The sequence below is a fragment of the Cyprinodon tularosa genome, unplaced genomic scaffold (assembly GCF_016077235.1).
Source record: "Cyprinodon tularosa strain WSP-4 unplaced genomic scaffold, ASM1607723v1 ctg17, whole genome shotgun sequence".
NCBI lineage: Eukaryota > Metazoa > Chordata > Actinopteri > Cyprinodontiformes > Cyprinodontidae > Cyprinodon > Cyprinodon tularosa.
In genome coordinates this window covers 1,753,523-1,777,276 of record NW_024038531.1, presented here as the reverse complement: position 1 = coordinate 1,777,276, position 23,754 = coordinate 1,753,523, and the positions used below count along the sequence as shown (strand labels likewise).

General features: G+C 39.0%; 1 protein-coding gene across 6 annotated transcripts in view; it reads right to left on the bottom strand.

Moving 5' to 3' along the window:
• Nucleotides 1-265: 265 nt before the first annotated feature.
• The window catches only part of diaph2 (diaphanous-related formin 2), a 542,053-nt gene continuing 518,564 nt past the window's right edge, over nucleotides 266-23,754 (bottom strand). For 4 of the 6 annotated variants that reach the window (XM_038281299.1, XM_038281301.1, XM_038281302.1 and 1 more), the window contains 2 exons: nucleotides 8,025-8,046; nucleotides 266-3,892 (listed from right to left, as the gene is read on the bottom strand). In XM_038281299.1, the coding sequence (XP_038137227.1) occupies nucleotides 3,775-3,892; nucleotides 8,025-8,046 (140 nt within the window). In that variant the 3' untranslated portion in view covers nucleotides 266-3,774. The remainder of the gene's footprint in view (nucleotides 3,893-8,024; nucleotides 8,047-23,754) is intronic. The other 2 variants (XM_038281303.1, XM_038281304.1) reach the window with 1 other exon arrangement.

The window sequence follows — 23,754 nt, the reverse complement described above, 5'->3', positions numbered from 1 at the left end:
CGGCCTGCCCGGGCAGTGCCATCCGGGGAGCAGCAGCATTCTCACGCCCTCCAAGCCTCAATCAAAAGACACAGGAGGCGGGACGGCTGAATGTTTGTTGACTTTTATGACAGTGCTGCGGCGCTTTTGACCATTAGGGGTGCTAGACGTGAAACGTATCGGTCTAATGCTGCTAGTGGCCAAAAGTAACAAGGTGTGCCTTTAAGTTAATTTGTTGCAAGGAATTTTTTTTTTTTAGGGGCGTTAAATAAAGTTATTTTTTTTAATTTCTAAAATAGAAAATTCACATGCACTCATTTGTGTTGGTTAATCAAAAAATCCAATAAAGAACACTGAATACTGTAGTTTTAAAAGTGAATAATCTGAATGTGTAGGAATAGTTAAGGGCACAGTAGTTTACATCATCAGCTGAGGTTTGTTAGTAAGAAGCATATAGATGGCGGAATGATTGGCTGTTTTTCACATGTCTATGTTTTGTTGACCTAAAAGTCTCTTGCTATTACTTCCTATAAAACACACAATTTTCATTTGACACAATGGGATGAGGAGAGAACAATCACTATGATACTGTGGGTTTTGTTCTTTGTACAAGTCTTCTAATCAGAAGTTCGTAATTCTACTCTCCTGCATGTCAAATTTTCCTTTTCTCTTTGAGGCTTCTGATTTTTCAACCTGTATTGTTGCAGCAAATGTCTACAATTCCTATTTACTACTTGCTTGAAAAAAAAAACTTTTAGATGATAAATACATAACTTATGATCACAATAAGTCCTCTACTTAAAAAAACTGGTCATCAATATCGACCAAAATAAGATTTTTTTTAAGATGTTTGTACACTTGAAGGGTTAATTAAGCTGTAAGTCTTTTTTTTATTGAATAATCCAAATGTGGCTTGTTTAGGCAGGTAAATACCTCATATCATAGCAGACCTGTGTGTTGCTGGAGGACTGTGATTTAAAAAACTGGTGTCATTCAAAGCTTAAAATTGCGCAGATCTGGTGTTTTGAAGAACAAAGGGGGAGAAGCGATTACAGAGAGGAAATCACTTTTTTGACAATGCATCTTTATCACTGCTGTGTACAACACGCCCTCAAAACTGCCACCAACGCAGAGTCCCTTATCCAGAAAACTCATTCTCGAGGCTTTCACTCTGTGACGGCTTTAACCTGATATTCAGCCGAGAGTTATTGTCTTCTTAAATATGCAGACTTCTCGAAGCGTTGTGGGCGCGCACCTCGAACCGAGATGATGTGTAAAATTGCATTTTTTTTTTGTTGCATGCAGGCAAAAGGGAGGGGAGGCTCCATGAAACAGGCGCATCACAAGCAGCCCTGGCAGATTGTTTAAATGAAAAATCTTCATCTATTCAGCGCAGGAGTCAAGCCCACTGAATCCTATTTTCCCTGGGTTCCTGTTTGGATTACTGAGGTGGCATGAGGCGTGCAGACACACAAAGCCCAAAGCAAAGTTATGCTGCTTCTAAAGTAACTTGTGTCATGGAAAAAGGGTCACTTATGTCATTAGTGCTTGGGAACTGGAAGGTGTCTGGAGACCTGCTTGCTAAGACAAGCATCATCCAGCCTGCTGTGGCCCTCAGTCTGTAATTCTGGTCATGCCCCATCTCCATGTAGATTTAATGGTTGTTTTTAGTAGCATCTGCTTACAGTCTAGTGAAGTGAGGAGGGACAAAGCCACCCTTAGCATGAATATATGAATAAATAGTTTACATTAAAAAGTAAAAGTGGGTCCTTGCAGTGAAATCAACCAGTGATAAGACGCTGGCTCCAAGATTAAAGCTTTTATGGTGTCACAGATCCCTTAGAAGTAGCAATAAGCTGATGGATTTTTGTAAGGCATCAATCTAATAATTCTTAATTCTTTTTAAGAGTAATAAATTGAACAAATATTTCTCAGAAAGAGAACAAAGTAAGACTAGTGTGTGATTCTCTAGACCAGAGGTTTCCAAACTTTCCATTTTCTGGCCCACATAATGGTAACAGAGTTCATTTATGATCCAACTCCGGGTTAAGTACACAAAAATTTCAACAAAATCCGTTAACTTCAGATGTAATATTAGAAACAGCATCAACAACCAACGCAGTAGGTTTGTCTGTTTTTCAGTGTTAGAATAGATGTTTATGGTTTAGTTTAATTTCTGTGGTGCCTCTCAGTTCCCTAAAACAACAATAACATTTATTTTATGCTTTAAGAAATAGCAGAAGGTTGACAGGATAGATTGTTAATTTGTAAAACAAAAATCTAATATAACTAGAAGTTTTCTACCTGACAAAGAAATACCCAGGGTACTGTATGAACGTACCTATGCCAGGGCTGGATGTGGTGCATTGATGCAGACTACCCAGAGCTTACTGTTCCGAGGCTCAAACTCAGGCTTAAATTTGTTCATACTTAGGACAATAATGTTGTTTTAACATTACAGAACAATAAAAAATGAATAAAATGCAACAAATTAAACCTGTGAAAAACTATCTATTTGAAATCTTTACAGGAGCCTTTCTTTCTTTACGTTTGTGTTGCAACACAAAAGGAGTGAGGTAAGCCGGAGTTAAAAAGTTTTGCAGTTAAACAGGATTTCAGTATTATTTAAAGAAAGAAATGCATAAGTCCTATAATCTGTTGATATACCTTGTAGAAAATTAAATGTCCTTTAACATTTCTTGCACCTTCTTTTCACTTCATTATAAAACACAGCAAGTTTCAGTGAGAATGGCAAACTCTGAGTCTTCTTCATTAAGTAACAACTTCTAAAAGGAAAACTGTTGTTCTCAGCATGATCTGCTAATTTGTAGAAGAATCTGTGTCTCTAATCAGCAGTGTAGTTAGACAATTAGAATTTTGCAGAACCTGCTGGATTATCCAACCTTGCTAAATCCTAAAACAATTATTGTTTTCATAAAGCTTATTTTACATAAGCTCGATGTTTTTATGTGACATTAGGCTTATACCATATTGGACTGTGTTGGTTTTCAAAATGTGCCTTAAAAATGGTGTAAAAACTTTAGTACATGGAGGTCTGCCTTGCTGAAACCCTGCATGACCTGAAGAAAGGTTCAAATGTTCATGGTTGATCCCAGGCAGCTGGGTGTATTTAAAAATGTCAGCTTCTAATTGTAACAGCCACAGCAACCTCAGGAAACAAATCAGCACCTGAAGGGTAAGATGAGATTATGCAACACAACACAAAATCTCATCAGTTAAAATGTCTTGCATTTTAAAAGTCCATGAGTCACCTGCTCTGTGATACTGGTGCAGAAAGCCGCCAGCTCTTGTGGCTTTGTTAGAGAGATAAAATGTGATTATTATTGAACAGATTACCTTAAATATGACAGGGAAATAATATTTCACTGCCCTCCTCTTCATTAAGACCCATTGATGTGTCCTCCATTTTTGTGACAGCTGTCCATGGTCTTCCAGACAAGCATGCTGGATACAGTAGTCCCTCTTGGCAGAATGTCCCTCTGTAGCAGACTGCGATATATTTGCCTGTTTCCTGTCTGCATTTTGAGTTAACTGAAGCATTTGGATTAAAATATAGGTTTAAACATGGAAGGAAACAGCTTTTTAAACATGTTCCAAATCAAAAAGAAACATTTTAAGCAGTAAAAAAAAAATAAAGAATAAATATGTAGGGAGTCAAATAAAATCTAAATGTCCAGTTGTTTCTTTCTGTAGGCAGTTTTCCATACTTGGTGCTCTGGTAGCAACAGTGAGGGGCGGTGTGTCCCTCCCAATGTCTTCCCTATCGCCTTGTCCTCATCGCAGTCCTCTTTGGCACTTATCTAAGGTCTTGTAGTAGACACGGGTAATCATCGAGCTTGGTGATTTGGGTTGTGGCGTGAGCGAGACCTTTCGAGGACTGCACGGCGGTTGTCTGTTCAAGAAGAGAAAGGGGGAAAAAGTAGGTGAGACTGGGAAAGAACAACAAAGCGCTACATTGATCCATCTTTGGCAGAAAAGCTGAACTAAATGAAAGGCTTAGGAGAAACTAAAAGAGGGAAGGAACAGTTAGGGGAGGAGAAACAAGGCTGACTGTGAGCGAAGAAGGATGGGAGGAAGAAGAGACACTAGAAGCTGAAGGAGTGGAGGTGCCTGTTTGGTGTCATAGTAACTCCATTCATATCCTAAACATAGTTCTTTATAAAGAGACCCTACAGGAAGTGTTCTCACATCAGATACAACACAAACAGAGCAAATAAAGGAAACACACAGAGACATACAACCAACCAGAGCAAGGATGAATAGCCTGTCACATTTTCTACATGTAGTTTGCTTCCCATTAGCTTGGGCTTGTAATTAGTGTCAGCATGCACCTATCAAATCTAAGATGTAGAGCTGCACTGTGTTGATCCTCCCACCTGTCCTCAGAATTTTCCAAAGGTGCAACAGGCATCTGATCATTGTCAGAGCTGTTTGTGGGAAGGTTCCTGCCTTTCAGGCATGCAGAGCAACAAATTGTTCTAATCATAGTGAACGGGAAATGTTTGGGACGTTTGAAAAAACCCAGCTCTGAGGCTCCCTTTGGAAAAAAAAGTTTTCTCTAAACATTATTTGAATTGAGGCTGCTCTTGCAGGCACCTTTACCACTGATTTGCAAAATAGATACCATGGATGTCTTACATTTTTTCAACTTACAACCACAAACAACACTATTAAATTTGAAATCAATTATACAGACAAGCACAAAGTAGTCCTCAAAGAATAAATTTTTCCAACTCAAAAAACCCAAAGGTGTATGTATGTATTATGTTTAACCCTTATGTGAACTTAATACTTAAGGGTTAAACATATAAACAACCCGGGGTAAACCACTTTATTAAAGCTACACAGTCTTTTTTGGTAAGACTTGCAAATCTAGGGACTGATGTTTTTGCACATCCTTCTGTGGAGAGACAATTGAGAGACATGTATGCTTCAAATCAGTTCATGGATGCTCGGTCTGCATGTTTTAGCTTGTTCACCTGCTTGAAAATGAATTTCTGCCCCAGTAAAATGACTTCAACATAATTTCCTTAATAAGGCTTCCTTGTCGGCTGAGGAAAAATCTCTTAAGTACAGTATGATGCTGCAACAGTTTGTATGTGGGAAAAATGTAGATATAGGCCTAGATAAAATTACTGACAAGGGGACTTAAGTTTCTAATTATGGAAACTTCTCTCAGCATAAAGGAAGCCACTTTTCTCCCCTCTCTCAACCTCCCTTATCTATCATGTTTTACTGCTTGTTTTTGAGAGCCTTTCTTTGCATATCTTCCAAATACTAGAAATTATGGATCTGGGCAGCTGGTCTCTTAACGCTATTGATCAAATTTTTTCCATGAGGAGACTGGGCAAAGCATAGCATCTTTATCTCTGGGAGAAGCTCTGGTCTGTTTCATGGACGTATTCTCCTATGAAAACATGTACTACCAAAGTCTCCCATGGCTAAAGAGACATGTGCTCTCAAGTTCCCCATTTTGCTTGCCTCATCCTCACATTTCCCTACCTGTACCCCTTTACCTCCCTCCTCCCTTCACCTCTTCCTAATTCTGTCCCTCCCCCGTTCCCATGTGTACCATGCAGGGATTTTTGCAACCTCATGGTGTGCTCTGCAAGGTAATGTTATGGTATTTCATTTCTTGTTTTTATCGACCCCCTAGTATTATCTTTCTAATGCGAGAACAGCACATTTAAATGGTTGCAGCCTCAGGCACATGTCCCTCATATACTGTATTCTGTTGAACTGTGTTTCTTCAATGGGTTTTTCTTAACCAAATTTCATGACAAATTAACACATAACATAACAATCTTATTCTGATTTGACTTTTATTCATTGGATGCACTGGGTTTTATTTATGATATCAGATTTAAGATATTTACTTGTGAGAAATAAAAAAAAAACAGGTATCCTTTGTGTTGGTTTGTCAAACAAATGCTAACATTTAAGTATGTGGTTTCAACATCACAATGTGAAAAGGTTAAATGGTTTAGCAGGCATTGTAGGAAAAAACAATATTTCCCTTGGGGTCAGAAATAAGCAGCAGTTGTACTTTTGGTATTTTCTGTTGCCATGTTCATGACAAAGTCATAAAATCTTTTCCACCTTTGCTATCCAACCACAGCTGCCCAGAAATGCCCATGACATCCTTCGGGCAGCCAGGTGGCAGGTGGATTTGGATGGAGCCAAAAAGTCGAGCTACAGAGATGACTGCAGGCACACCCACACAGGACTCTTGGTATTTCCGAGTGTGGTGTTGCCAACATGTCTATTACTCAGTGCTCTGCTGTAAGGTGCCAGGCTTCCGAGGCTGGGCGTTGTTTAATGGTGCTTGTTCCATCCATCATGTCAGGTAATGAGCTGAGAATGAAGACGGTGGCTAGGAGACATGCACAAACCTGTGTGCGCAAACATGATCCTACATTCACAGTAGAGAACAGCAAGTGCTCCCTTCTTTGGGGTTGGATACAAAGCATCATGCAGATGGTGCACAGGAGGAGAGATGGAAGAGGGAGGGAACAGAAGGAACAACAGGAAGACAGTTCAAGATGTAAGACAATTGAATAAAGGTTCTTTATTCTCTCTGCTTCTTCTAGCCGATGCATGTTTATATGCTGAATGCTATCATGAGAGCTAACATGTTCTGGCAGAGTGTCCAAACACGTCATAACTACTTATCCATGCACTCATTGTATTCTGTCCACAGGTTACACTACACTTTGTGAGCACGACTTACGAAGCTTACTTCCTTTCAAAACAAGCATACATAACATTCAAAATGATTTGAAGGGGAATATTGGGACAGTTTGAAAGAAAAAAAAACATGAAAGTAGATCATCCACAATTTATCCCTGCCAATCATTTGCAAGTCCAACTGCTCTAGCCTCATTTCTGGACTTACAGTCACCTTTAACCCATCAGAGAAGCTTGGAAAACAGAGCCTCTGTCTCTGGAGGGTGTTTAGCTTGTACCACATTTAATTCAGTAAACGGGATGGGGAGGGGGTACGGTTTAGAAGATGAACTGGGAAATCTAAAATTAAATAAAGGCAGAAACTGGATTGAAATGGAATGCTGGCCATTTTAATCCCTTTGGCATTTTCTACCTTGGTAGTTTTGGCTTTATCTGGGTCACTAATCTCTCATTGTTTATTTGAGTTGACCCTAATGGGGATGAGACCTGTAATTAATGTAAACACAGTGACCAGGGGCTCCAGCTTCCCAAGGACCACAACATTTCAGCTTCTTTTTTTTTTTATCAGCTTTTATCTCCCCCACAAATTGAGATAATGTATTGCATTTAAATTTGGTAAGAACTGTGTGTTTTGAGTATTAGACTTCAATTAAAACACATTTTTCCTAATAAATACCCAACATGAATAATAGAATGATAAAAAAAAAAAAAAAGTATTAGAGAAGGGAAAAGGCAGTGAGTCTATTTAACACATTCGGTTTGTATGTGGGCTTTGTTATTTTAAAAGGTGTTCATTTTACATGCTGTGTAAGCTGAGAACCATTGACCATTAGAATGACCGCTCGCTGAAGCTGTTCAGAAGGACTTTGCTGTAAGCAGCGGTGGACGATTGACAAGTGCCCTTTTGGGGTTTTGAATGTTCTTGCCTAACTGCCTAAATGTACTGGAAAGCTTTTGTAAAAGACAAGGAAGAAAAATCTCCAGAAAAATACCTCTCCATCAGAGGAGTCTTGAAATGAGAGCTTTTAGCTTCTCATAAAGACCTTTCTGTTCCTATCTACAGGTGCATACAAGCCCATCTTTTCTCACCCCAAATCAATCTATCACAACAACTGAACAAACAGCAACCATTTCTAGTGGGAGAGCAACATTACAACTAGCCTATACTGAATTGGAAGCTTCAAGCACACACATATATAACTACACACATACTAGTGCAGAGGGAAACAAAGTGAGACAAGGGAAAAGGAGGACAGATACACACAAAAGAACTATTCTTTTTTTTGTGCACTGATTGCAACTCTCTCTACTCGCATTGGTTTTGATGGCTTCTTTACCTGCATCTCCCAGAGGCGACATCTTTTCGAGTTACAGCAGAAGTGACACAGAGGAGCGCAAGAACAGGAGAAGAAATTGACAAAAGAGGATCAGGTATTCCGTGTTACAGCAGAGGGATGCTGGCATCCCAGCACTTAATTAAGTGCTGGCTTGGCACCATTTCACAAAATGTAGCTAAATGTACCATGGAAATCAGCAGGGGTGGGTGGAAGGAGGGCAGAGACATAGACACGCATACATGCACAAATGCACACTGTCTTTTTCGATCCAAGACACCACTTACAGATTGAAGAATGAATTGTTCCATAAATGAAGTTCTGTGTGAAATCTTTCTGTGCATCGCTTTGAGGAATTCACACAGTTACTAAAACAGTACAATCCTTTGTATGTATTATATGATAATACAGACCACACAGGAAAGGTTCTGAAAAGTACAATAATACTAAGTAATAAACCAGTAAGTCTGTCACTTTGGGATATATGCTGTGAGATTCCTTAAAAGAGATTAAATGAAATTATGTTCTTTGTGTTCCTGCCATCTTTTTGTCTTCTAATTGCACTAAATTGCATCATGATGGTGTTCTGTGATGTGAAAAAGCAGGAAATCCAACCACTCATATAAAACACTTTCAGCTTGAGGTAGGAATTACCTCTCCTTGGCAAGAATAAACAGCAAAGACTTCAGAGGGATTACACTGACATAGTTAAATACTGTAAGGCCAGCAGGCTCTGGGTAAACATCTAAATATGGCTAACATATTGATCAAGGTCACATAATAAAAAGACTAAACAGCTTCAGATGGGAGAAGCTTAGCTCTTGTGCAGTGACCAAATACACCAAAGTGTTTTTTTTTGTTGTTAAACAAGTGAGCAGTGACTCCTCTGACAGCCCCACTGTCTTTGTGTGATTTCTCTGAGTCGCTTCACTTTGTGACAAGTTGAAACATAATAAAGGTGATTAAATCTCAGCATGTTGTGTTTGCTCCCTGGATAAGAAGAAAAGCATCTGCAGCAGTAGCAACAGGAACAGTCACAACCTTCTGTCAACCCCTTTTTCATCTCCTCCTCCCTTTCTGCAACCAGCCTTAGAGCTACAGAGTAATGCAGTGCCCCTCACTGAAAAACAAGATATGCTGGATAAATGGGATGCCAAGGGAGTGCTGCTATTTTTCCCTACTAAAACTTATGGACAGGGTGTTTTAAAACTTTATCTTGACAGACACAGCCTATTGTTGAGAGGTGCCAGAGAGCCTTTTCTATCTTATGTTACAAGTCAGTTGTATATTTATGAAACAACAAACAGAACAACCCATACTGAAGGATTAAGTCCATGGCAATTTAAACTCAACCAAGCAGAAGCCCAAATACCACTACTAATGTACTTTTTTTTACAGAAGTATATATTAGCTGTTCTAAAAGAAAATGACAAATTAGGTAACAAATTAGGTATATTTGTATGTTTTTTTCACAAATGAGGAGAAGATGGAGCAGGAGATCAACAGAAGCCACTGTTGAGCCACTGACATCCATCCATTTTCTGACACGCTTAATCCTGAGTGGGGTCACAAGAGGTGCTGGTTCCTATCTCCGGCTGTCTACGGATGAGAAGCGGGGTCAACCCTGGACAGGTCGCCAGTCCATCGCAGGGCAACAAAGAGAAAAACAGGACAAACAGGAGAGGCCAATTAACCTAACAGTCATGTTTTGGACTGTGGGAGGAAGCCGGAGTACCCGGAGAAATCCCACGCATGCTCAGGGAGAACATGCAAACTCCATGCAGAAAGACCCTGGTCTGGGAATCGAACCGGAAACCTTCTTGCTGCAAGACAGCAGTGCTACCCACTGCGTCACTAAGCAGCCCGAGCCACTGACAACAAATCTGAAATCTATTTTGGAGCTAAGCCTTTCAGTGACTTGAAATATAACAAGTATTTTAGAGGCTATTTTCTGAGATATGGTTAGCTTGTGTAACAGTTTTGGCACTGGGGGACATGCTCCACTTTTTTGGGTGCGGTGAGGACACGTGCAGCAGAATTCTGGATCAGCTGCAGCTGTCTAATCAACTTTTTAGGAAGACCTAAGTGAAGATGCTGTTGCAGGAATCAATCCAATCTACTAAACCACATAAAGGGGTTTTTCAAGGTCCTGCTGAGAATTTAGTTATATAATCCTGGGGGTTTTCTTTAGGTGATAGAAGGTAATATTTGTTGCCATCACAATGTGCATTTGAAGGTTCATGTCTGAGTCCATCATTACATCCATATTTAGAGCCTGATTGATGGTTTCTAGCTGTATTAATTGGAGCTTTGTGATAACATTTGGAAGCTCTTCTTTTGATCAAAAGACTATTGCTTCACTGAATAAATGTGTGGAAAATCCATTCTTTTAAGTCTTCAATGCCTTTACCCAGCACTGTCTTTGCAGGTTAGAAATACAGTGTTGTTGAAAAGAAAAAAAATATAAGCAGATTCAGCAGGTTTTTAATTGTATAACCTAAGCAAACCACAAAGAGGCAACAGAAAAAGACATCACTGACATGAAAGATTTATTTGTAATTAGTATTCAGAGAGGGAGAACATCTACAGAGCTCTGAGTGTAGCTGAGAGGGATGACTGTACAAGGATTGCTCCACCTGTGAGCTCTGTAGGTGTAACTGTAAGTGCTCTCTTTTAGTTTGTAGACTTAAATACTGGCTCAGAGCTGATCTGTTTAACTGTGTTTCTCTCCAAGATTAAGCTGCTAAAGAAGCTACTTCTGCAAATAAACATGAACTTTTCTCATGAATACAGTAGATAGCACTCCTGGATCAGTGTTTATGTGTCCGTTCTATGTGTATGCTCTGTCTGCTCAGTCATGGAATAAAAAATCATTAACATTAAGCCTCGTTGTGCTGGAAGTTTATTTCTGTTAAAGGGGAGTTTTCCTTGTCACTAAAGCTACATACTCATTCAGGACAAGTTAATTCCACATGAGGCAATGCAATCTGTTAAGTTTTCTTATGGAAACCCTTTTTAACGAACCTCTGATTTGAATGAATTAACTATGTAAAGTGCCTCATGCATGTGAGAAATGGGATAATATGAATTAAACAGCCCTTTGAGTGAGAGTTTTGTTGTAGAAAGAGACAAGAAATGGAATTACAATCAGTTCAAAAATGTTCCCTGTTTTACATACAAATATGTGAACTAAATAAAACAAGGTATTCATAAGAAAATATTTGCCCAAATTGGTCATACAACCCCTGGGTTTAACAACAAATTTCAAGATAGACCAAAAGTTACAATGTTTCAAATTTTCCTAGAAAATCCTTAGTTAGACCACAGCGTTTTTCCCAGTATTTTCATCCTGTAGGTCATACTCATTCATTCATTACTAAACAGGGTATACTCAGGTTCGGAAAAGCTATTATCGGATAATTTATAATTATCAGAAAATAACATCTTCTGAGTTCGTGAACCGAAAAACAGTATGGTTAGAGTTGTAAAATTGGCTGCTGTTTTTATGCAGTTGGTTCCATGAGACATTTAACATTTATAAAAGTATAGGGACATTTTATTTAATGTAAGTATTTTAATGTCAAGTGGTACATTTGAAGTAAATGCTAGAATGGATATACTTAGTGTATATAATCACAATCAAGTTTTATTTTAAAAGCAGTATTTGTTTTTGTGAGGCTTTTGTGAACTTTTACTGTATAGTTTCAATTACTGTTTTCACAAAATGGCTATATTAAAATGTTACATGCATTTTGTCCATCCCTAGCCTCGGGTTGTTACCCTGAATGTACCAGGCCTTTTCCAGTCTTTTCCCAGTCTAATCTTTTCTGGAGATACACTAAGTCTCTTTTTAGTTTTATTTTATGTGTCATGTTTGCCAAAACAGCACAGAGAATTGATGTCCCAGTGTTGGATAACAGCCCAGCAGATTTGCTTTCACAAGTGGACCATCGTGGCTGTTGCCACAAGGTTCTTCTTGATACACTAAGTCTGATTTTAAACACTTCAAAGCTGTTTTTGAGAGACAGAGAGGAAGAGATGAGTTTCTACTGTTTGCAGTAAACAAAGGCTGTCATGCTTTTTGTAAAGTAAAGACCGATGTAGGCTGTTTGTTGTTTTCCCCCCCAAAATAATACAATGGTGACTATAAAGAAGAAGAAGAAAAAAAAACAACTCTTATACCAGCTACATTACGAAAACCAATTTTACAAATTATATTTTTTTTCCCTAAATACTTTAAGTACTCTAAACTCAGGTCAGATCCTTTCCTGTGTTAGTGGGCACCAAATTACAATTGCAAATTGAAATAAAAGCATCCTCTTGCACAGCCACAGCTACTTTTACCAGCAAAAAAAAGGTTTAAAAAGAGCTGAAGTGCTGATGTTTGGTAAATGGATTGGTATAAAACAAACTCAAAGCTTCTGTTGTCAAAATGTATACAACACTTTAATTCAAATGCACTGTATATATATTAGAGGAATATTATTTCAGTAAGGTGAAACAGGGTGGAAAAAAAAAAATTAACATAATGGCAGAGACAAAGCTCCCCTAATGATTTAGTTTGCCTATAAAATTAAATGATAAAACCAGATGGTGCAAATATTTAACTTTTTAAAAGCACTTTTGCTACCACAAATACATAAGCTTTTCTTTTAAACCACCAAGCACTCTGAAAATTGAAGTAATTGATTGAAGTTTAACAGTTGGGAAAAGACGCAATAAGACAGCAAAGTTTATTTTAGTCTGCTTTTTTTTCTCAATTTCCAATGTAAACAGGTTCTTTCCATACTTATAAAGATGATGTAAAAAGAGAGCATACATTTTTTTTTAGAACTAGTAGATGGAAAAAAAACATCCTTACATTAAACTCTAGGGTGGTGCCTCTATCAACCATACAACTAAACCTGCCAAGATATTACAGTGATGAAAGAATTATCGCCTGTAAATGTTTCCCCCTGTCCACAGGGGCGAATTCATCAAGCTGCCTTATGTTGTAGAAATGGGGAGTGTTTCCCTGTTAGGAAACATATTAGAGCCAATAAATGCCAGCACACTGACAAAAAATCTGCTAAAAGCTAACAAAAACAAAGACAACTCCTTCAGGAAAAGACATTTTGCATTCATTTGAACATACTTTAAACCATGGCATTACAAAAAAGTCTGTATCGATTTAAAGGAACAAAGCATAATGCAAGATTTTTTCCAAAAAAGCTAAAACCTTGTTTCTGGATAGTAATTTAGAGACTTTAAGAAAGTGGCAGAAAAGGGCAACCTTTGTATTGATGCAGACAAGACCCTACCCCCAACCTCCTTATCTCCTAAGCCATCCTCATTTTATTTATGAACTAGATGCCAAGAGAGTTCCACTTTTTTTTCCAAACTGAGGGGAGTAGTACACTTTTTTGAAGTGTAAAAATAATGCCTAATAAACCCCCCTTTTTTTTTTTTTTATAAATCCATACAAGGAGTATTTTCAAAGTTCAAAGTAATAATAACTTAAATCTGGAATTCACATGTTCAGCAGTTACCAAGATTTTGTTTTAAAAACAATATTTGGGGTATTCTGCACCCTTGGCAGGTTTTCAGTGAGGTTGTAACTCCAATAGAAAAAAATTACCAGCTATGCATATTCTGCTTTTTTAGACACTGGATGTTTTTTAATGATCTAAATAATTTCAATCAGACCTAGTAACTCTTTTTACAGTATTAGAACTTCACTTACTACATTATGAAGTTATGTTACTATTTTTAGCAACTGGGAAAGTAAACAAGACAGATGTTAAAACAGATTCAAATATATGAATCTGTTTTCAAGCTTGAGTTATGCTGAAACTGACTTTGGCTGAAGAGAGGGACTGTTCCAATTGGAGAAATAACAGTTTGGATCGGGAAGACTGCAGGAATTGGACAGACTTTGACACTCTTAGCTGTTTATCCAAATCTGCATGAAAACACTAAAACACGGAAGTTTATATGAGTACCAATTATTGACAAATTTATCCAAATGGACAGACGGATGGAAGTGCCATCTGTGATAAGTAAAACAGTTTATTTTCTGGCTGTAGTAGATGTACTAGCGGGTTGTTCCCATATAATTGTTACATTATTGTTGAAGGGTTCTCTTCAGTTTGTTCTGGAAATTAATTCCTCAGTTTTTTTTACTTGTTTAACTGTTTATTTAAACTATTTTTACATTTTGTACATTTGCCACAACTTATCTATGGTTTATCTGTATAGGTTTGCTGTAAATGAAGTGCAGGGATTAAAATATTACGGTCCCAGGCCAGATTTCGTTGGTAGTGATTGATGGTAAATAAATGTAAAAAAAGTCAATCAAAATCCCTTTTGCCTTTGTCAACCAATGGTAGCAAAGGAGCGCTCTGAAACTAACAGTGTAACAATAAGAAGAAGAAGGGGGCGGGTGCTGATTGTGCGGTCCCGCACACTACATGTTTGCCGGGAGCTATGGCAACAGCTGATTTACCAAGTGTCAATAACTGACCGTGTATGCGTTATAAAAATAAGGGTTTGTGCTTTCCTGACCAAAGTAGACCTCTCACAGCCTGGTTATCCTCCAGCAGCAGTGTCTTGCGGTGAGCTTGTTGCCGGTATGACGCCGACATTTTCGATTAATGCTCAATACTGAAGTGTGGTCTGCCCTACGTTGTTCCACGCCACAACGCAAGAGGAACAATCACCAACTAGCTGTGGGTCTGGATACAGAGGAGGCGGTGAGAAAGCACACACACACGTATGTGTATATATATATATATATATATATATATATATAGTTCAGGCTCAGGATTTCTTTTTACTTTCATCGATGGAAGTGCATAATGTGTCCTTGTTGCATGGTTTGCACCTACTTTGTAGTCAACTGATTATGCATAAACTCCAATAAGTTTTAGCTTGTGAAAGGCATCATCTTTAATCTCAAGTTAATCAGTGACAAATACATCTTTATAAAACTTATAGTCTAACTTTTTATGCTATCTATCCAACTCTTTTTTTAAAGATGCTTTTGGATAAATGTGCCATATACCTATAGCTGTTGATATTTCTAAAAAAGTCTAATTTACATGAGTGGGCTACAGAATGTCACGGGATCTGAAAGTGAGGAGGCTGCAATCTATGTTTTTCTATGCAGTGTAAAAACGCGCAGGGGTGACTGGAAGAGGAAAATGCTTAAGACAGATCTGGATAAACATGCTTGGGTAAGATAGGGAAATTTTCCCACTTGCTAGGTTTCACTTTCTTTCTTCACTCTTTTTAATCCCTCCTATTTTCTGACATTACCTCCAGTGTTTACTGCAAAAAAGCTGTCTGCCTACAATTTTTATGCTCATGGAGCACAGGAACAACGTTGAATTTGAGCTGAAAATGGACACTACAGACTGAAGATATACCATTCAGTGCTTGTGTTAACAAGTTTACATTCCTGTTTGACGGTATATACAGATTTGGAAGAAAAAGGCACTTATTTGGCAGCGATTCGTAATAAATAGTTCAAAGGAGATTTTGGCCAAGAGCATGGCAGTCATAACACATGGAATTGGCTTTGATCAAACTGATGATGTGGGTGTATATATTTTCATGCCTCTATCACAAGTCTACCTCATTGGGTTCTGACATGGTGCATACTTGTCAGTACTGCTACACACCTTAAAGCTGAAGTCTGTAAGTTTTTAAAAAATTACTTTTTTGTCATATTGGCTAAAACTGTCCCTATGCCCAGACAGCAGTACATGTGATATGTAACCTGTGAAAAAAACTGCTTCAATTGGTCCCGCATACTGCCTGTATTTCAATCTGGAAAGAATAATTCGGGACGAGTCAAAACAACCAATCACAGCCAGAGGAGCATCTGATGGAGTGTCAATCACAGCTCCCCCCCCCCACCGCTGAACCTGCCGCAGCGCCCGGCTGCCGCAGTCAGGAGGACGCGCGTGGAAGTCATGGCGGAGCGACAGCCACCAGCGAAAGAGAAACTGCCCTTACTGCCCCTGCCGACAACTGCTTACACGGCAAACTTCGGTATAACCAGCATCTTATATCTAGCTGCTTGGAGGTGAGTGTTATCGCTCTTACCGATTCACACTCCATGCTGCGTACGCTGCTTGGACGCTTCTGCTCGCATGCTGTAGCCGCGCAGATGCTGTGAGAGGGGTGGAGCTTGGAGGTGGGGCATGAGTGAAGCAGAGAGGGTGGGGGAGTGGCGTGAAACCTGTTTTTCTTAAAATTTTCAGTCGAAGTCTGCTCTCTTCTCAATGTTACAGACTGCAGCTTTAAATGATTTGGTAAACTCGGTAAAAGTAGCTGCACAAGCCTCACCCAAGGTCTAGTCTTGTGTATGATAAGAGAAAAACTTTAGTTGAGCTTAAGATAAACAATTGAATAATATGATAGACTGAAGATCAATGTTACAAAGCAAACTCAAGATGAAAAGTACATGTATAGAATAATTAGGATAAGAATTCTGTGGTCTCGTCCTTAATTTTGTTAAAACCTAAACCAGCAAAACTGTTTAAGAGAATGATTTCTCCTTAAACCATTTTAATTAAGTACAACAGCTTTGAAAATTCTGTTATTTTTTTTAGTATTGAGCGTAGGGGATAGGGTTAACATATTAAGTTGTGTAAGAAGGGAGGGTAAAACAGTGTTTTACACTTATTCTAAAGAAAGACAAAATGATTGCGGGTAATATTTTATGACTTAGCACCTTTCATTAGATATTATGTTGTTAAGAGAGCTAGGGTAGCTAAATAAGTCTTCATGTGTATGTCAATGACACTAACTATGGAGCCAGTGGAGGATGTAGGCTTTGCTTTGTGTAGGCGGTTTGAAATGGAACAAAGCGCATACAGACGATGTGAGATATGGGGGTAAGTCATCCCATGTAGAGTGCTTTCTTTTGACTGGCTTATACAGGGGAGCTTTGTGATTGGTGTCAAACCATTTATCTTTGATTTTATTGACCACATGATTTTTATGGTTGATTTTTATCTTTGATTTTATTGACCACATGATTTTTATGGTTGATTTTTATCTTTGATTTTATTTGCACTGTGTAGCACTTTGAGATTTTTCTTAATGAAAAGTGCGGTACAAAATTGGATTTATTATTATTATTATTATTATTCCCTGCTTAAATTAATGTATTTATGTATCGAGGCAAAAAATCAAAAATCCACACACAAATTCAGTGAAGTTTAAAGACCACTGGTACTTTGTAATTTAATTTATAATTGTTTATGGACCCGAAAAACTTTGACTAATGTGGTTTTGTGCATATGTGGACCGGGTGTGCTTCCGTGAATCGTGCTGTGCATGTGTGGTTCTTGTGCTCTGTGTGTGTGGATTTTTCTGTGCTTGTGTGATTCATGCTGTGCATGTTTGGATCTTGTCCTGTGTATGTATCAATCTTTCTGTGCTTGTTTGAATCGTGCTGTGCATGTGTGGATCTTGTACCGTTTGTGTGTGGATTTTTCTGTGCTTGTGTGAATCGTGCTGTGCATGTGTGGATCTTGTACTGTTTGTGTGTGGTTTTTTCTGTGCTTGTGTGAATCAGGCTGAGCATGTGTGGATCTTGTCAGGTGCATGTATGAATCACACGTGTATTTGTGAAAGTTGAGACCGATCTAGCTCCATATTAAACAGTTCCACATATGGTATTTTATACAACAGAAAGAGGCTGAGATCTCTGTTAAGTCATACTATTATCGGCTGAAAGTGTCTCTCTAGCAGTCACAATTAATTGTAGAAATGCCTTAACGTATCAGAAAATAGTTATCATTTAAAAAGTTTTTTCCCCTTTTATGCTCCCACAGATTGTTTTCTAAAATGCTTATGAAATGAGCTAATGTTTAGATCTCTTCAATTTGAAGAGTGTTTCAGGGGGCATTCATTTATTTATGGCTATCCTTTTACATAAAAACTGAAACCATTCGGAGGGAACTGCTTCTTGGTGAAAAGTAGTTGTTACATGTCTATCCAAGTTTCTGACCTTCCAAAATACTGTCTTAATGTGGGTGTAGCTGGATAAATTACACTCTATCGTAAAGCCGTTTGAGTGGTCATTATGGTTAAAGAAAAAACACTAAAAGTTTAGTCAATTTACTATACTGGTTATCAGTCAATTTCTGGGCACATCTCTAAGAAGGACCTCTTTGTACTTGAGAAAAAAATAGGGTATTGATAATTTATAATTCTACAGAAATGGGTAGTAATTATGTAAGTAGGGCTCTAAATGTTTAGCTAAGTAACCAGAGAAACAGAATTGAAAATTTAAAATGTCAAAACTGAAAATGGTTGCAATTATTTATTTATTTTTTTATCTTCATAAAGTTTCAGTCAACACATAAGAAAAATATGACGCACTTTCATGTAAAACATTTTTCTTCTTTTAACCAGAAACACTTAGCTCCTCTTACCTCTTTATTGCCTGAACCTGCATGAAGGGCTCCTATTATTGGGCCTTTCATGCATTAATGTAGTCCTTTCACCATCACACTTTTATGTACACAAACAAACACACAGCATTCAAAGTGTACTCCATGACTTACAATATCCCACACTGTTCCTTTCACACCTAGTGGAGCGAGCTCAGTTCAAAAGTAATGCTTCCTGACTTTTCCACGCTAAATATATTGGGGATTGGGAAAAACTGCTGCATATGTTTTGACAAAAATGCTTTCTTTCTTTTCTTTTCCTTTTTTTTTTTTTGGGGGGGGGGGGGGGGGGGGGGGCGTGAAAAGCACTACTTTACCTACTCAGTAGTGACTCTTGACAGGTCTCACTGGGGACGAAAAGGCAAGACCTGAAAAGCGTCAGCACCACATGCACTTATCTACTGTGTGACAGTCACAAAAAAAAATACATCAGCCCTCTTGAAGCTTAGCTAACTTCTGTGAGATTTTTGATGGAAAACAACAAGCCTGACAGGCTACAGGTAGAATAGACTGCTTTTTCTGCGTCCCTGGTTCAAAAAAATCTTCTTAAAATATCTCTGCTAGACTTGATTCCTAAGTCACGGAACAATGCCTCTTGGCATTCAGGGATGCTGCAGAGGAACACAAAGCCCAAACGAACAGTTATATGAAAACACTTTTGCAATCGATCAGTGCCTGAGGCAGAACTCTCATTCATGATTGTCCTCTCAGCAGTTGAGTTTCAGGAGACAGGTTTCATCCCAAGAATACCCATGAAAGACAACCAATATTCTCAAGAGTAAATGCTCTGAAGTACAGCACACCTGTTTGCCGACTGTTTGAGTTTAGTTAACCCTCTGACATCATCTCCCTGCTTCTGCTCAAACACTGGATTATAACTTTACAACTCTGCAATAGCAGAGTTCTGCTGCATTGTTTTGTAACAGTGTTTTGGAACATCTTATACAGGGTCTAGAAAAGGTACTTATTTAAGCCAGATATTGTTAGCATTGAAGCCAGATTATCATTATAATATGCCCCTTTCCCACTGGCTGAAGATTCCATTTAAACCCGGGAACGATCAGCTTTTAGTTGTAGTGGTAACAGCTCATTGACGCGTGCCTACCCAGGTCAAACTAAATCGCCTCGGCTCTGATAGGCATGCTGTGGGGACACCATGATCGCAGCCCCAGGAGCTGATCTAATTACTCACTTCATTCACCTGCCATTCTCTCCCTGCTCTCTAATTATTATTCATCTTATCCACCTGTTCCCTCTGCTTTATATACGGTTCAGTTCAGCTACTGGGGCTGTGATCATGACAATTTTACATTATACGATTGAATACAACATATGGACGTCAACACACAGCTCCAATCATGTCTGATCTAACAAGCTGAAACAGCTCTGTTTACGTTCAATAAAAATGGTTCAGCACATTGTTGGGAGATTTGGATGAACAAAAGAAGGAAACAATGAAACACAATTATTATGCCCAGGCATTTTTCCAGGTTCCTCTCAATTGTTTACTTTCCTGATTTATGTTGCATTGGTGTCACCAGAGAGGCAGCAGTGGGGGGACAGAGGCCATGCAGCTTGCCAGCGAGGTTTTAGTCCCAGCTTGTTTTGACAATGGGAGGGAGCTAAATGCCGATTGTTAGCGGGTCGTACCATGTTTAATAAATCCTGGTTAACCCGCTTTTCTTAGTAGGAAAGAGGCTATAGAGATCTGAACCTCAAGAGGTCTTTAACTTATTAAACAAAACTAAATAATATAAAGTATTACACAGAAATAAAGTGTAAAGTAAATCCTACATTGTTTTCATGTTTTTTTTTTTCATGACTACAATGTTAAAATGCAGAAGGTTGTCTTCCAGGATGACGCTGTATTACAGTAGCTTCCTCTTTCTTGCTATCCAGTTAGACTACCATTTCCATACCCATCAAATAAAACATCCCCAACCATGATATGCTGTGGTCGTGGCTTTAAGATGATATACAACATTAGATACCACATCAGAGATCATTTGGGCTTATATGACTGAAGGACCCTCAAATGTTAGTTGTGTTTCCTACATAGTTCATGACAAACTGCAAACAAGAAATAACATGGCTTTTGTTTAAAGCTACAGTGTGTAATTTTCAGCGACATCTAGCGGTCAGACTGCAGACTGCAGCAACATGAACGTCTCCCCCCCACCGCTTCTCCCCCCCAACAGTACGGCGAGCGTTACGGGACAAAATGTCTTCCACGACGTCCGCATCACCTACCTTCTCAAGTGATGAGGTTTGTTTACATAGATAATTTTACAGATAGTATTTCATTAGTCTGTGTAGGGTATAGATTTCATGTAGACTTAAGATAATAAATATACCCGTTATTTTTTCTACGTCGTTGTGACGTTTTGGTGAGCTGCTTTGCATGGTGATATAAACAGACGAAGTAATTATAGTCATTAGTTTAACAGCGAGATTGTGTTCGCTGGAAGAATATATATTCCCCGTTTACAGAGTCCAAGTCTTGTTTGTGGCACGGGGGTTACAAGGCAAGGAAGAGGGAAAGGAAGAGGGCAGAGAGGCCGGGGTGAGCGTGCAGCTGGGGCCAGGCGAGAGAGGGGAGCCAGCGGGGTGAGAGCAGAGGAGGAAAGGCTTGAAGATCTCCAAAGGAGCCGGAGAGAAGTAACCGAGGTATATATCCAGAAAATTATTTTACAGAAAATTACTGAATCATTACCTGTGAAACGTCAGGGACGTTGCTGAATAAGTATACTGGAGAGTAACAGCATCATCACGCAGCATGTTATTGTTTTAGACAGGTCTGAGCATCCTGTACTCCAAAAACTGCAGTGATATTAGACAATTGTGTGTATAGGATTAATTACCTGTCCAAGAGAAAACGGGCAACTTGAGCGTCACTTTGAAAACCTTTTTCCTCCATCAGTGACTTCCATCGTGTAAATGCCGTGCCAATGTTGATCCGTGTTTTTTGTCGTTTCTTGTCACTCTTGCGTTTATTCTCGTCGTGTTTCCGCTTCTTAGATGACGGGGGTTCGGTGTCCGCCGCTTTTCGTTGTGATACAGAGTAGGCATGATCCTCCATTCGTCTGATGTTTGGCCACACAGTGCCAAACAGTTTGCAAAGTCACTCACGCCTGCCGCCTTGTTTACCTTTCTTGTTACCGAGGCGCAGTATACCTGCTTCTTCTTCTTCTTTGGTTTCAGGCAGACTAAACGCTTCTCAGGCATAATACTGCCATCTACTGTTCAGTACCGTCTCAGTTCATCTCTCTCAACTTGCCGTAGTTATTTTCGAGCGTCATGGGAGATCTCGCAATCGCTAGTTTGTTGCCTCTGCGCTGCCGTAGCGCAAAGATGTCAGCCTCCATGGCTGCGAGACCCGCTCCTATGTAATTATAAATAACGAATTCTAAGGCAACGCAAATGTTATGGTTAAAAGGCTGAGCTCATAGGTGATGATAAATAACATAGTTATGTATAATATATTAAATTTCTGAATTTATATGCCTGTAATTATTACACACTGTAGCTTTAAAGAGTGCTTTTGTCTTGGCCAACTACTGGAAAAGGCCAGACTTTCTGAAGTCCTTGACCAATAGTTGTCCTTAGGATGTATTTTCCCACCAGGTGTTTGGATTTCTGCATCTCTTTCAGGGTTACCATGGGCATTTTGGCTTCATTTCTTATTAATGCTCACCTTAGTAAGCCTTTCAGTTTAGGGGGGCAGCAGTATTTTTTTGGGATGACGGCATGTTTGTTCACAAATTTTCTCTCACAAACCTCCAAGGTTTACAAAGTTGTCTCAACCTCCAGTAATGGTAAACACAGAAAGAGTTCAGATTATTTATTTTGTTTAAATAATGAATGTCTTACGGTACATCTGAAAGATGGTTCTTTGTTGAATGTCAGAATCCAACCTACAACAAAAAACAGCTAAAATCATAACTTTCACTTGAAGTTGTTCATAATTAAAAAAAAGATAAAATACTATTCCATTCCAATATAAGCAATGGATTAAAGCTCCTAATTTTAGCCTTGACCAACAGCCTGAGACCATGGCCACAGGATGTTCAGGAGCCTTGGAGAGGACAGATGGGGCCTGTGGCTCATGCCTGAGTTTTACCAGCCCAAGCCAGGAGAGAAAGTAATCCATCAATCCAAGGCATACTGGTGCCTAGGGGTGTCAGTCACTGATCCTGTAAGACTGATTAGGCCTCTGTGGGAGGCCAGGCCCCCGACAGCATGGACATCAGTGCCGGGCTTGCTCCACTGGGGCTTGATGTGAGCTGGTCAGAGCCAAGCCAGTGACCTGCTTCCATTTGGATTCTGTGGAGATGGCTATGTAGATCAAAGATGTCTGTGTAAAGTCAAAGTCTTGTGGTAAAAGTACTTTTTGAACTTTGATCTTTTTGTGAGTTTTAAATATAAATTTTATATGTAATTTTCTAATCCAATCACTGACTATGCCATAAACCTGTAACAATACAGTACTGTACAATATAAAACCCCAGATGAAGTGATAGGAAGTTAATTAAATTATCTGGCTGTCTGATGAGCCGCTGAGGTCAGAGATGGCATCAGTCAAACAAACAGTTTTAACCAGCAGCAACCAAGGCAAGCTGCATGATTGACAGGAGAATGAGCAGACAGAGAGATAGTTAGACAAATGGAAGCTAAGATATAGTTTGACAGACAGATGGGAGCATAAATGGATGGTTTGGCAGCATGATAAGGTAAATAGGCTGATGGATCACCAAACAAATGCAGGAGGAGGAAGGCAAGAAATAAAAAGAGAGAAGAAGAGAAAAGAATGCCTGCCTGCAGACAACAAAAGATAGGAAGGCAGATAGCCGGATAAACACAGATGGATTGTGTTGATACACAGGGAGGTGGGGCAAGATCGATAGATTGTTTTATTCTATTTGCTTGGCAAACTGGAGATTTGATGTGGCTGCTATCAAGCTGATCTGTTTCCGGCGACGCCAGCCGTGACTGTTACAGATGGCAAGATAGCGACACATCTCAATCTTAGGCTAGCCTCACTGACGTCTATCTTGGCTTTCGTACCAGCATCAGTTTCAGGAATGTCATTGCTTCTGTGTTAATAAAAAAAAAACATCAGGAACTATAGAGGATTAGGTAGTTGAGTCAGTGAGTGGATGAAAAAAAAAGAGGTTAGAGCATGGAGAAAAGTAAGAAAAGGATTCCTGCTTTGTTTTGAGCAAAACAAAATGGACGCCCAAGGAACCCGGTGCCTCATTACAGTTGCTTACGTTTACCATGTCAAA